Raw genomic sequence first — 14,089 nt, 5'->3', positions numbered from 1 at the left:
GCTTAGGCTAGCACTTGTGCAGAAAGAAAAGAAAAAAAAGAAAAAAAGAAAGAAAGAAAAAGATGTACCAGAAAACCTTGTATACTAACAGAAGGCAAGCAAGCTGATGCCAGAGGCAGTGAAGAATATTCTGAAGAACAGTTAATCCCCATAAAAAGATTAGACCTCACCATGCTGCCAAGGTCTGTGTCTAGCTGGATTATCAGCTGCATGTGTTGGCTACAAGGGACAGCTTTAACTTGCAACACCTGACTTCCTCAAAATACTCTTTGTTTTGCTTTCATTAATTGGCTTGCTTTCTTCAGCCTCCTGTTTTTTCTCTTCCTTTGAATCTTTTGACATTTTGTACCCTCTCCCTTCTTCCCAACTCACAGCCATTGAGGACTCTTTTGTGTGGAAAGTAATCCATGTAGACATTTCATAAAAAGAACCCTAGTACTCACTCCTTTTGTATTACGTCCATGAAAATTTGCATTATAGAGAATATAATTCATTTTGGCATAAGGAACAAAAAGTTTAAATGAAGCTTCAAATTGTAATTGGCTTTATTCCTACTCTTTCAGTGCTTCGAAGCACAAATGTACCTAAGCATTCATTGTTAGGAGTTCACAATTCACACTTTTAATTTTGTTGTCTTAAACACAGCTGTGATTTGTCTCCTTTTGCTGTCATGCATCAAAGTGCTGGGCATTTCCAGTGGCCAAATTGAAAGGCACCACAGATAGAGGTAACTACTGCTCAGGCTGATGTGAGGGAAATGGTTAAAATATGTACTTTCCAAAAGTCCTTGACTATGATTTTTCAATAGTGAATGTGTCTGACCTGCACTGATACTTCACCAAGCACAGACAAAACAGTGAGGAAGTGCGTGACCATTACTCTTGCTCACTAAAAAACAGATAATCTTGCACTTTTTTATAGTATAAGTGATTGAATGTGTTTATGAAAATATAACAGTCAGTTCAAAGATGAAGACTGTATGAAACTTTATATTACTCACCATATACTTAGCTTCCTAAAGTCTTCTCCAAGCCTACACTTTATAGAGGTATCCAGAGTTTTACTTTCACAAGCTCTATCACTAACTTGTCTTGCCTGTACTAGGATTTACATAAAGCCATGAGTTACATCCTCAGTGGCAAAAATAAAAACCACTGTTTTTCTGTGCAAGACAAATTATGTTAAATTCACTCTGTGCAGGGTATACAGCACTGGATGAAAGTGAAACAGGCAGACAGACTACTCACATAACACTGTTCACCTGGTATGAGCCCTTTCATAATTAAGTAACACACAAATGTGAACAGAAAAAAAAAAATCAAGAGTCACAGACAACAATCAAATGGACTGCTCTATCTGGAACCCTATCCAAGCCTTATTCTGATAGCAAGCCATAATCATTAAATCCTTTCTTAATTAAAAAACTTGCCAGATTTCACCCTATCATTTGCTAAGAAACACATCTTGCTTTCACAACGGTTAATGGCATCTTGGTACCCCATTTTTTCATCCATTGCTTTTCAGATATTGTTCTGGACAGGCAGATTTCAGAACCATAGAAGCTGTATGTCCCCATGCAAGGCAAGAATTTGGCCTGCAGCCACTTGGATTATATTAGATCATCCTGCTTGCCAGACAAAAAGCAGTTCCTTTTAGGACAAAAGTGCTGCTGCATTTTAAAGCTTTTCACCTTGGTTTCTTCAAGTTGTCTTTGGAGATTTTTGGGATCCACTGCAATTGGCTCTGACAGTTGTTTGTTCACAGCTATTTCACAGGCCTGGAGGCCTGACAAAAGTCCAGATGAGGCATCTTCATAATGCTGGTATTTATCCACCAGGTCTTTAAGGTTATTTCCAAGGATGCTACACTAAAAGAGTAAAAAGGAAACAAGCAAATATTCAGGCATTAACTGTGTGCTGCATTTCATACTAATCTCAAAGTTATACATTCATTCCTGTTATCCTGCATCCTTTTTTCCTGCCATCATTTCACTATCTAACTGATTTCTGAACTAAGATGTGACAGCTGGACAGGCTATGCAGGTCTTACTAGTTTGTGCTCCTAAAGGGTGATTTAGGATTAAATCACTGATGCAGGTGTGAAACTGGAATCTTACTTGCTGTACTAAAATAGGAAAAACTTCAGGAAAAATGTTTGATTCATTGATATAAACATTCTTTATCAGAACTCTGGTACCAAAAATGTAGAAAGCAAGTAGAAAGTAGAAATGTAGGGAGCCACCAGAATCTAGACATTTTTTCAAAAATCATGAGAGGAACATATGTTCATTAAAATACAGACAGTGGAATACTGTTTTCATAACTTCCTTACCTGCATAGTGAATCCAAAGTAATATGGCTTGGTATTGTACATATGCTAAGTTTTATTCACTAAAAAATGTCATCTGAACAAGCCCCTATTAGACCTGTATGTTAGCATGCCCCAAAATGTTTATAGCAAATTGTCACATAAAAAAGTCAGTGAAACTTTTTCAGACTTTCTGGAGATGATTTCACAAGCAAACTCTGATTGTATCAAGTCATAATATTTATATACAGTTACATTAAATATTTATAGTCTGAACCTTCCAGATACTGTATTTTAATACTCAAAAATGGTACTTGGTCTCCATCTGGTGGGCAGACATAGAAGATGCTTATTTATATGACCAATTAACCAAGAACTGAGTTTAGGATTCCTTCAACATACAAGCCTGTAAAATCATGTCTCACACATGTGAAAATACATATATATGAAAGTAACAGTAATGTAAGTATTAAAGCAATAAACATCTACATAAAGCAAAAAAGGTTACTACCAATTCATTTACAAATTACATATTTTTTATTTTCTTGGAAAATCTCACTAACTGTGGACAATCTCATTTTTTAAAATTATATTCATAAAGACACAAAAGGTCTACCTTGTTCTGCACATCTATTGTCAAATACTTAAAGCATGTCTCTTATAACCCTGCTAAATATATATATGGAAAGGATAGAATTTGGAAAATTGACAAATCAAGCTGCTGGCATGGGATTTTTATGTGCATAAAAATAAGCTTTCTGAATTTTTTTCTATGAAATCTTCACATTCATACTCAAAGTAATTCAATAAACCAACTGTAGAAATCTAACATGTCAACAGAATTGACAATTTAGCTGCCCTGTTCATACTGGTTAAGCAGGAAAAGGGAAATGAGCTTCTGTAAATGAACAGCTGTCTTAACACACTGGGAAAATAAGTTTTACACTACTTTTTTAACCATGCAATCAAATACATGTCTTTACAGAATTTACATTTCTGAGCATAAAAACCTTAAAGAGATAAAAATTTCCAGATAAAGATGGCCAGTGTTGCAGTCCAACACTGTACCAGTAAGACATTGAATCTCTACTAAGGAGTTTGAACCGATGAGCTTAGAAAAATATGAAATAGCACAATCAAAGGCTATTGACAGCAACTCTCTTCAATGGTTCAATTCATAATTATCTCAAGAGTTTAAAGGTCTGGAATATTATCAATATTGAACACTTGGTTTTTTGAAAACAGCTTGAAATTGGCATGTGAGACTACTTGGTGATGTTTGTCTAGTTCTATCAGGCAGGTTCCATACATGAACCTGGCACAGAGAGCTAGATTATTTTCCCTCTCTAAGGTACATGGAGGATTTTGCACTGCTAATTACTCACTAGTTAGACACTAATCTGACATTGTTAAGGATAAAATGTTTACTTGGCAGAGTATTGGAAAATAATTGCTGTCCTTAAATCACTAAGTTCTTTCATGCCTAATGCTGATAACAAAAGTCACATCAGGACAAACTATTTCAGGATACAAATTAAAATTAAAACTTCACATGCTATATTTGGAATATTCTCTCTCTTTTTACACTCATTAGTAGGGAGCCAGATATATAAACAGCTGTGGGAAATATTGCAAGTGACATAAAGTAATAATATCCATCTGAAAATATTACAATTTCTTTTCACCCCAAAACATTACTCAAGGCAGTCTAAGCTGTCACAGACTCAGAGGCTGTTTAAGATTGGAAAGAACAATGAAAAACTCTGGTCTCTTTTCTTCCTTATAACACAAAGAAGAAACTATCAGCCATTCAGACCTTTAATAGTCTGACACTTGACTAAAGTAGATCTTCTAGAAAGGCATCTTGTCCTGTTATCTAACTTCAAGAAACAAAGAATTTACCACTTCTCACAGTGTTTTTTCATCAACTAGCTCCTGTCTACACATATTGCTAAATCATTTACAGTGGTCATGTCTATTCAGTATAAATAAAACTTACCTTTGTATAGAGAGATTTGAAGCGATCTGAAGCTCTATCCAGTTTGTTTTGTACTTCAGCATATGTAGCCGAAGTATCAATACCATCTTTGTCAACCTTCACACCATCTCTTTTGCTACATGACCTTGCAGCATCCAAAACTCTTTGTCCAGAAATTGTAATATAGCGTAAATCACCTTTGTGAGATATAACATCTTCTGAAAAACTCTTCTGCCTTTTCAGTTTGACCATAATACCACTGAAGTCAGAAGCCCCTGCCTCCAAATTGTCAAGTTCTTGCTCTGCCTGCTGCAGCCACGTTTCAAATTCACTATAGTCTGCATCGAATTTCTCCAATTCTTCCCTTAGAGAATGGGTCAATTTCATTTTCCGTTCTGATTCAGCCAAAGCAGTCTCATACTGAGCCTTCAGCTCTTTCATGTTCCTTTGCATCTTGTCTTTTTCTTCAGGGGTAAGGTAATGCCCTTGCTTCTCAAGCAGTGCCTGAGCAGACTGAGTTGCTACTATGATAGCCTGCTGCTGTGAAATAATTTTCTCATGTTGAGCCTACAAATAAAAGAATAAATTACAACCAGCACCCTCTCACATGGTTCCTTAGTAAAGGACATGTAAAACAAAGACCATTAAAATTATAAAAGGTTTTTCTAATTTTCATATTGTTTATTATAAACCCCACATTTTTTCAGTAATTTAGGTGAAAGTGTGACTCTTGGTCACCATATTTCTGTGCAGTTAAAAAACTTTTACAAAACATTCAGTGGTAATTTTTGCCAGATGTACAGGCCATGACCATATGGAAATGTTCATGTATCATTGCAACTCAGCAATACCTGGATGTATATATTACACAGACATTTTCCCCTGTAATTCTAAAACTCCAAAACTCTGTAGAGCAAAACTAGACATTATCAAACTCTTTTTTTTAATAAAAAAAATAATTTGCTTATTATTTATCATTTATGGTATCTTACTTAGTGTAATCAAAAATTTCCTAATTCTCTGTGTCAAAATAGGATTTAACAAATAAAACATTCAAAGGTATGCAACTTTCCAAATCAAAACTCTCCTTGTCCCATTACTTATATTGTAGCTACCATTACAGACAAGCAGACCTAAAGGAGTAAAAACATCAAACATAGTACAGATACTTTCTTGTTACACTCAGTGAACAAAAATTATTTCTTGGATTTTGAAATTTCATTTTTCAAAATCAAGAGCCATGATTCTTATCAAATATAGTTAGTAATAAAATAGATCCAGTTGATATTAAAAATCAAGACCAAATCTGTGCTTTCAAATTTTTCAATCCCATAAAAATATTTAAGTCCAGGAACTAGTAATATATTCCGAATTAAAAACATATTTCAAATATATTCTTTCAAAACATTCTTCGTTCTTGAAGGTCTTAAATGAAAAATAGCTATGTAAAATAAACAGTATGTTTTTCTTCCATGACTGTAGTGGCCAATTATTCTGTAGGCACTAGGTGCAGAAATGAACTGTCAAAAAAATAGAAGTAAAAATATCATGTACATAAAACCCAATAATCCTATTTCCTTAGGTTGCTTTTGGGGTTTTGGTTTTTTGGGTTTTTTTAATAAAAAAGGAAATCCAAAATGCTATCAGCTAAAAGCCTAACAATTTCCTTTAAGGTAAAGGAAATTTTAAATTTCCTTTAAGATCGTAAAGGTTCTTGGCTTCTCAGCTGTAAGTAAGCAAATAAAATTAACTCTTATTATTTTAAATGCTTCCAACTTACCAGGAAAATCTATTTTTAAAATGCTGCACTTTGATTTTATGTAACTCACTCTTCTGAAGCCTTGAAACACTGCTTTGCCCATGTGCTAAAGTTGTAGGAAATGAAAACTATAATTTCAGTAAACTATTATTTGCAGCAATTTGCAATCTGTATTCACAAGGGAATGAATTACCTGGGTATCACAAAGATACTTGAAAAAGTCACATAAAGGGCATGAATTTATATTGCTACTTTTTGCATTTTATTTGCCTGCACCAATTTCTCACTATGAAAAATAATAGACACACCACAAAGATTCTTTAGAGTTACCTTGCAGAATGTGTCCTTTCTCTTATTTTGTAGGAAACAACTACAGTAAAGCAAAAAAGTGACAAATGTGCAATACATTCCAACTACTGAAATTCCTACCACTATGTATTACTATCTTCCTAGTACTTGCTCCAAAGCCTATGACAGGCAGGATGAGATTGAGTTCACTTATGTTGAATAAGGAGTGGTACACCTAAATGCTGAATAAACCAGTAACAGTACCTTGACTTTCTGATACTGCTGGTTCAGATTATCATCAATGCTTTTCACTAGTCCATCCACCTGTGTTTCAATGTCTTGCTGCATTTCCAGCAGATTCCCATTGACATCATCCTCCTCTCCTTCCAAAACTTTCACATCTCCTTCTTCAAAGTGTGTTCCATTCTGTTCTATCACTTGCTTAAATTTCCGGCCATGCTCCGCTTCTTTATCCACATTTGATAACCAATCCAAAAGGTTTTCTATTGTATTTTTACTTTCTTCCAGCTGTTCTATGGCTGCAACCTACATTGAAATTTCACAGTTTCAATTCAGAAATCTTCTTTAAAGATCACAAAATCTCAAACAAATATACAAATAAACCATTTAAAATACATTAACATCAAAGAATTTTTTTATTAATATAGAGGTTGCTGTTTATTTTATAAGAGAAATATAAAATAGTATAAATATAAAATATATAGTATAAATATAAAATAGTATAAAATAATATAATAGAGTTTATTAGTTACTCAAATGAAATATGACATTAACCTCTCCACAGTTTATCAATATGTATTGGGTTTGCTTGGCCAGGTTTTGGAATCAAAGCGGGCTGCAGGGATGGTTTCTCTGAGAAGCTACCAGAAGCTTCCTTCATGTCCAACAGACCCAAAGCCCATCAGCTCCAGCATGGACCCACCACTTGCTAAGGCCAAGCCCATCAACAATGGTGGTAGCAACTCTGGGATCACACAGTAAAAGGGTAAAAAAAATGCATGCAAACATCAGCCTGAAGAGAGGGGTGAGAATATGTGAGAGGAATATCTCTGCAGACCCCAAGGTCAATGTAGGAGGGGCAGGAGGTGCTCCAGGTGCCAGAGCTGAGATTCCCCTGCAGCCCCTGGTGCAGCCCATTGTGAGGCAGCTGTGCCCTGCAGCCCATGGAGGGCCACAGGGGTGTAGAGATTCACCTACAGCCCTAGGAAGACCCCACTCCAGAGCACATGGATGACCAAAGGAAGCTGTGACCCTGTGGGAAGCCCACAGCTGAGCAGGCTTGTGGCACAACTTGCGACCCCATGGGGCCATTCCACATACTGGAACAGTGTGCCTGAAGGACTACACCCCATGGAAGGGACTCTGCTGGAGCCCTTGGGAAGGTCTCACGTTGGAGAAGTTCATAAAGGACTGTCTCCTGTGTGAGAGACCCCACAATGGAGCACAGGAAGAGTGTGAGGAGTACTCTCCTTGAGGAGAAAAGAGTGGCAGAGACAATGATGTGATGAACTGACTACAACCCACATTCCCCATCCCCCTGGTACCAGTGGTGGGAATGACAGAGAGAACTCCAGAGCTGAGCTGAGGAACAAGGGAGAGGTGGAGGAAAGGTATCTTTAAGATTTAGTTTTTATTTCTCATTATCCTATTCTGATTTGGTTCGTAATAAATTAATTTTCCCAAGTCAAGCCTGTTCTGCCTGTGACAGCAGCTATGAGTGATGTCTCCCTGCCCTTATCTCAATCCACAAGACTTTCATTAATTTTTCTCTCCCCTGTCCAGCTGAGGAAGGAAGTGATGGAATGGCTTTTTGGCAGACAAGGTCAACCCACCACACAACCGTAAGTTGCACAACTAATTTCATAAGACATGAAAAAGGTTTGAATAAAGGTATGAAACGGTTGCCTAAAAACCTTTTCTGTTTCCTGCTTAATTGCTGTTGTCATAGCTTTATCCAGTTCTTTTTTGGACTCTTCTGCCTTCTGGCTAAGGAGCAAACACTTTGTCTTAGCTTCATTTAGTTTCTGTTCCAGAATAGTCTTGTCTTCTTGTGACAACTTTTCTCCATTCTCTTTCAAAAAGGCTTCAGTATTTTTCACAATCTCTGCCAGTGTCTGGGCACTTGTTCTCATGTCTTTTTGTATCTCCTTTTGATAAAAAAGAAAGCAAATAGGAGTAAGTAAATTATTCATGAGATCTTTCCAATTAACTTTAATGGAACTATCTCTCTTCTAGGGGTAAGCACCACACTGGTCCTTCCTAGCTGCACATACATTTATAAATTGCAGACAATTATTAAAATCAAAGGCACACATCTGACAATGTTGTTGCAGCTCAATCTTTTTTTCAAATTGTAAACCTGTTTGCTTACAGTCCTATTCAGACTGAGTCTACTTTTTCCCTTTGTTTAACAGTTTAAATATTGTGTTTCCACATATGCAGAACATATATTTATTTTTTTAGAAATCAAGACTTAAGTAAATCTGCAACACTGCAGTTAGTAAAGTGAGTCTCCTGACAAATTCTGGTCCATTACTATCCTAACAGAAAGCTGTTGAAAATAAGCTGTCTGAATAAAAGTCAGAAAGTTGTAATAATCTTTCCTGGGTAAGTTTTCCCATATTTCTTGAGTTTGTTCAGGCCAGAGATGGCATACCATTTTTTTTCTTCTATTGTAATCAATCATAATATTTCAGTCTCTCAAGAATGTTTACTTCCATTAAATTTCATAGAGGACAGATCTTTAATTTCAATTTACCCAAAGCAGTCTTCCTAGTCTGCCTCCCAATTATCTGAGAGGAGCTTTAATTGTAACAATTACACTGTTGAATACATTCCCCCAGTTACTGAAACAATGACATTTTTCACCTTCTTGCAGTGTAACAATCTTGGAGATGCAAAACAGAACATTTGATCCTCATTTTAGACTACAGATTTTGCAGCAATTTTAGAATATAGCAGCTAAAACTGCAGCTCATTTTAACAATTCAGCAAGTACATTAGAAATATTTTCCTGGGGAAAAGGCACTTTTTGAATGGCGATACCAAGAAATCAGTCAGAAAATAACTAGTCTGCTAGGCAGTCACAAACAGCTGATTAAAAAAAAAATGAAGCTCTGTAAGTTATTGACTCCCCAGGAGTACCCCATTTAGTCCATATATCCTTAAGACAGGTAAGAGATATTAAAAGCTACCCCAGGGGTGTCTGTATGACTGACTGACTGTAAGAACAACTTTGACAAACTAGATGCATTACTTCAAAGATAAGTAAAGCAAGGCAAGATGCGTAAGAAAATTTCTCCATTTACAGAGAGTTTGAGCTTTACAGTATAGTATATTAGTAAACTAGGAAGAGGAAGAAAAAGAGAACCAAACCCTTCAGTCCTTTAACTATCATAAACTCAATTTGTATCAAGAAAGAGTAAAAGCTTACAGATGACTGGATACAATTGAAGAGCAGGGAAAGCAAACCAATTCAAAGGGGTTTGCTACATGAGGACACCAAAGAGATTGCAAGAAACACTAATAAGAACCAGAATTAAAAACAAAGCAAGAGGGAAGCAATTGAAGGCCTCAGGCTAGAGAAAACATTGCAGCAAGATTTTTCAAAGTACTCTGAACAGGAATAAACCTGGCTAAATTATTTTAGCATAATAAACATGTGTGATTTTATCACATTCAACAGGAACAATCTTAAGCTAATACATTAACAAAATTCACGCCTGCTTCAAGAGTGCTTCTTGAAATGTGTAGCACATACTCCCTATTTTAGTGTCCTCTCATTTGGCAGTTTCTCTTCTCCCACTGGCACAATCTGGAGAGTATTCCCAAGCAGCAGTTTAAATGCATACCACTAAGCCTTTACTTTTGGTAGGTCAAACAAATCTGTTTTATTCTCCTCTCACATGACAAGCCTTGTTAGTCAACAAAAGAATCGAGTCACTCTTCTATACACTCAGCTTTCTTTAACTTCTCTGGCTAGAATTGTGCATACCTCCTGTTTGGTCTGGTATTGTTCCAGCTCAGCCTTGCTGTCTCCAATAACAAGAGACTGTCGCTGTCCGATGAGTCGATTTTCAGTCTGTGTAAGCAAGTCACAGATTTCCTGCAGTTTCTCTTTGCATTCCTGCTGCCGTTCAGCCACGTCCTATATTAGAGCCAAGTACAATTGAACAGTAAGATAAAAAATCCTCACTTCAGGAACCAACACTCTAAAAGATATTAGAAATCTTTGAACATCAATATTGCAAAGCAATAACTTTAAAAGTATGCTGTAAACATGATAGCAGTGGTACAAAGAGCAAGATGAACATACAGAAATTATGGATAAACCTCAAATATGTTTTAAGTAAAAGAGACCATGTTTGATGGAAGTGCCCATTAGAAGTCTGGCCATGCACATATGTGAAGGATGAAATCTCCAAACAGCAGGGGTGAAAATCCAGTCTCTTAACCACTTGCAACCTGTGATAAACACTATTAATTCTGGAAAAAAGGACATCAAAACAGAGGTTAGTTGTGAATGTGAGTTAGCTCTTTTTGGTGTGCATAACATGTTACCTGAATAGAAACTGTGAACTTTTTAAGCAGTAGAGAAGAACAAAACATGCAAGCTCATTATTGTTAAAAAGCCCTAGAAAACTTATCTGTGCCTTTCCTATACTCAATTTTATGCTTATTTCACAAAATATAGTAGAAATAAATGTTCTTGGAATGGCAAAACAGTACAAAGTATTCAGAATATTAAAGCACTTTTATTAACACATAAACCAGGGGCTGAGGTGGTGATTCTGAGTCCTAGCAGTGCTACTATGAGAGGAGGTGCTATTAAGCTGCAGCATCTTATCAGCCTCCTTTGAGTATACAAAGGCTGCTTACACTTGCTGAAGAAGTAACTGGCCCAATTTGACTCACAGTTTTCCCAGTGCCCACACCTAGAACTGCAAGTATGTTGGCTGATTTACTCATATCTTTGTCTCTCTACACCATCTCAGTCAAAACAATCCATAATACACGGATTTTAACAAATCTGGTTCTTGGACTATGAAGATCTAGAGAAAAGATCAGATAAGCAGATGACCTGGCAAATTAAAGGGAAAGAAAATCTTCAGCAAGACCAAAGTGTTATGGAATGGTGCAATAGCAAATTCAGTGATCAATATAGCTCAAATCAATTACTGATAGAGCTGCTGAAGAAACAACACCTGTGAGAAACCTCAAGTTTCTCAAATATCTCTTCTTGCCGGAAAGAGCAGACCAGTGCCTGTTCTTAATTTAATATGCTATTTCTGTGAGTATAACAAAGAAAGATAAAATTTATAAGTCACCAAATTTCATCAATATCATTTTTGTAGAACTAGAAAAGTATCTGTAGTAAAAAGGGAAAAGATAGAAATACACTCAATATTGCATGCTGCTATTAAAATTCCTCATCCATAGACAGAAACATTCAGCACACATTTACACAGAAAGGCAAACCTTCTGATCACCCAGCTCTTGCACTGCCTGTAATTGAGTCTCTAAAATTTCCACTTGAGAAGTTATTGCTTCCTGTGCTTCCTGAAAAGATTTCTGGGTGGTATTTAAGAGCCTCAACAGCTGTTTGCTCTGATTAGGAGAAAGATCTTCAGCATGTTCAGAAATGAAGAACTGAACATCAAATGCAGTGGATTCCAGTTGTATTTTTTTACAGCTGAGCTCTGCAGCACTGTTCTGTAAATGAAGTGAAGGCAATTACTAGCAACAAACAAAAATTGAGTACAAATAAACCATATGTATGGCTACCATCTCTTCTTAGCCCTTATCCCAAAATGCTTTTGGTAGATAATTTTGCCATGGAAAATCAAAACTCAGACTCATACTGATTCATACGCATTCAGGTATGAGATTAGAATTTGTGCATGGTTTGCCTCAGAACAGCCTGAGTCCAAGGAATAAAATATGTGATCTTGTACAACTCTATTTCTTTGCTCTCACATAGATGTTTGAAAACTGACTGATCTTCAACTCTAAAAGATTTATGGCAGGTTATATGTAACATTTCTAGGTTCTAGATCAGAAGATCCATAAATTTTAAAAAACATACTTGAAATCATTCCTATTCTTAACTCCACAGCAAGAATGTCACCATTTCTAGCGATGTGGCAAATTCTGCCAACAGCTACATAATGTGGAGCCCCTATGGCCATACCATTTCTCTGGCACATTAAAACAACTAAAATATTTTTTGTTATTCATACATACAGAAGTATATGAACTTTACTAAAAATTTGAACTGCTTTGTTTTCCATTACTCATTTTATGGAGTGTGTAATGAAGACACTTTTTTCCCATCTTGTGTCCTCATATATAACTGATTTGGAAGACAATTAACCTGCAGAAAAGATTCTGAACCCAATGCATAAAAATCCAATTTTAATCACTGAAATATTTGTATTATAAATTAAATTTCTAAAGGGCTTGGATTTATTGCAAACATAAGTAGAACCAACAGCTTTCTCAGTAATCCTAACTCTATTAAACTTTTTTTGCAAGTGAAAAAGCAAAACAACAAGATTTTATTACTGGATTATCTAATAGTTGTCTTCCTAAGTAATTACTTCCAGTCATCTCTTTAGGCAATAGAGGTTATTGAGAAGGAATAAAAAACCTAGCTAATAATTAATAATAAGGAGCAATGTTTGTCAGAAGCATCAACATCTGCCATAAAAAGCACTTACTTTAAATAGTTGTAAACTTTTCTTCATCTCTTCTATATCATTAGCATTCATTATGAAGTCATTAATGATTTTATTGTTCTCTGTGATCCAGTCTGAAAATCTCTGCAGTTGGTTTAAAAGTTGCTGGTGTAATCCTGCAAGTTTAGACTAGAAAGGGAAGTTGTATATTTATTTATGCTCCTGGAGTCTACTCATATTTTCTACCATATTAAATTGAATCATACATGTGTCTTTGTACTAAGATAAAATAAAGAAAATCCAAATTCCTTTATTTTAGCCCAATTACCTTGAAGAAAATCAAGGTAAAAACATACACTGAAAAACATACCATTTCCAAGTCAACAGCGCAGGCTATTTGTTTTGCTTGTTTTGAAGATCTATCACAGACCACCAAAAATGCTTCCTGCAAAGAATCATAGCTTATCTTTAGCTCTTTCTCTTCTGGAATATCTCTGTTACAAGATTTTAAGAATTCTTCTGCCAGCTTCATGTCCTTTTTTAGGATAATTGCAAAGGTAGCCAGTCCTGATTCGAATGACTACAAAGAGAATACATAAAAAATGCATTAAGTTAGTAGGAAAAACATTTAAATCAGAATTGCTTTAATTACATTTTGAATCTCCCTTTCTAAACCTAAGGTCTATTTCTAGCACCCACCATTGAAGTACAAGCATAAATAACACTTTACTTACCTCTAGCTGTTCCAGTTCAGCTTTTAGTATTTCCAGGCTGTTACTAATAGGCTGCTGTTTATCTAGGTGGGTTTTCATATCTTGAAGCACTGCCAAATGTTCTTGCATTTTCTCCGTTAACTTTAAACATTGCTGTACTCCATCGAACTGAAAATGAGTTTTAAAAATAAGAAAGGATTTTCCAAACTGACTTGAAAATAAGCAGTAAAAGCCCTTGGGTTTATTATGATTTATTTTAAATTCATAATCTAATTTTTTGACCACTTTTCCAGTTCAATTGTTCTCTCCAGCACTCAGAAAGATCCATGCAATTCCACTAACACAG

The 14,089-nt window shown here is 35.7% G+C and overlaps 1 protein-coding gene across 6 annotated transcripts in view; it reads right to left on the bottom strand.

The window, feature by feature from the left end:
- The window catches only part of DST (dystonin), a 283,474-nt gene that overhangs the window by 91,363 nt on the left and 178,022 nt on the right, over positions 1–14,089 (bottom strand). For 5 of the 6 annotated variants that reach the window (XM_021551192.3, XM_021551193.3, XM_021551194.3 and 2 more), the window contains 5 exons: positions 10,348–10,500; positions 8,267–8,500; positions 6,597–6,878; positions 4,307–4,852; positions 1,691–1,867 (listed from right to left, as the gene is read on the bottom strand). In XM_021551192.3, the coding sequence (XP_021406867.2) occupies positions 1,691–1,867; positions 4,307–4,852; positions 6,597–6,878; positions 8,267–8,500; positions 10,348–10,500 (1,392 nt within the window). Of the gene's footprint in view, positions 1–1,690; positions 1,868–4,306; positions 4,853–6,596; positions 6,879–8,266; positions 8,501–10,347; positions 10,501–11,831; positions 12,066–13,072; positions 13,220–13,400; positions 13,611–13,764; positions 13,912–14,089 lie in introns of all 6 variants that reach the window. The other variant, XM_031504425.2, reaches the window with a different exon arrangement.

This window comes from Lonchura striata, chromosome 3 (genome assembly GCF_046129695.1).
Source record: "Lonchura striata isolate bLonStr1 chromosome 3, bLonStr1.mat, whole genome shotgun sequence".
In the NCBI taxonomy this organism is placed as follows: Eukaryota; Metazoa; Chordata; class Aves; order Passeriformes; family Estrildidae; genus Lonchura; species Lonchura striata.
The sequence above is the reverse complement of the archived record's forward strand: the minus strand, read 5'-3'. Positions and strand labels throughout refer to the sequence as shown.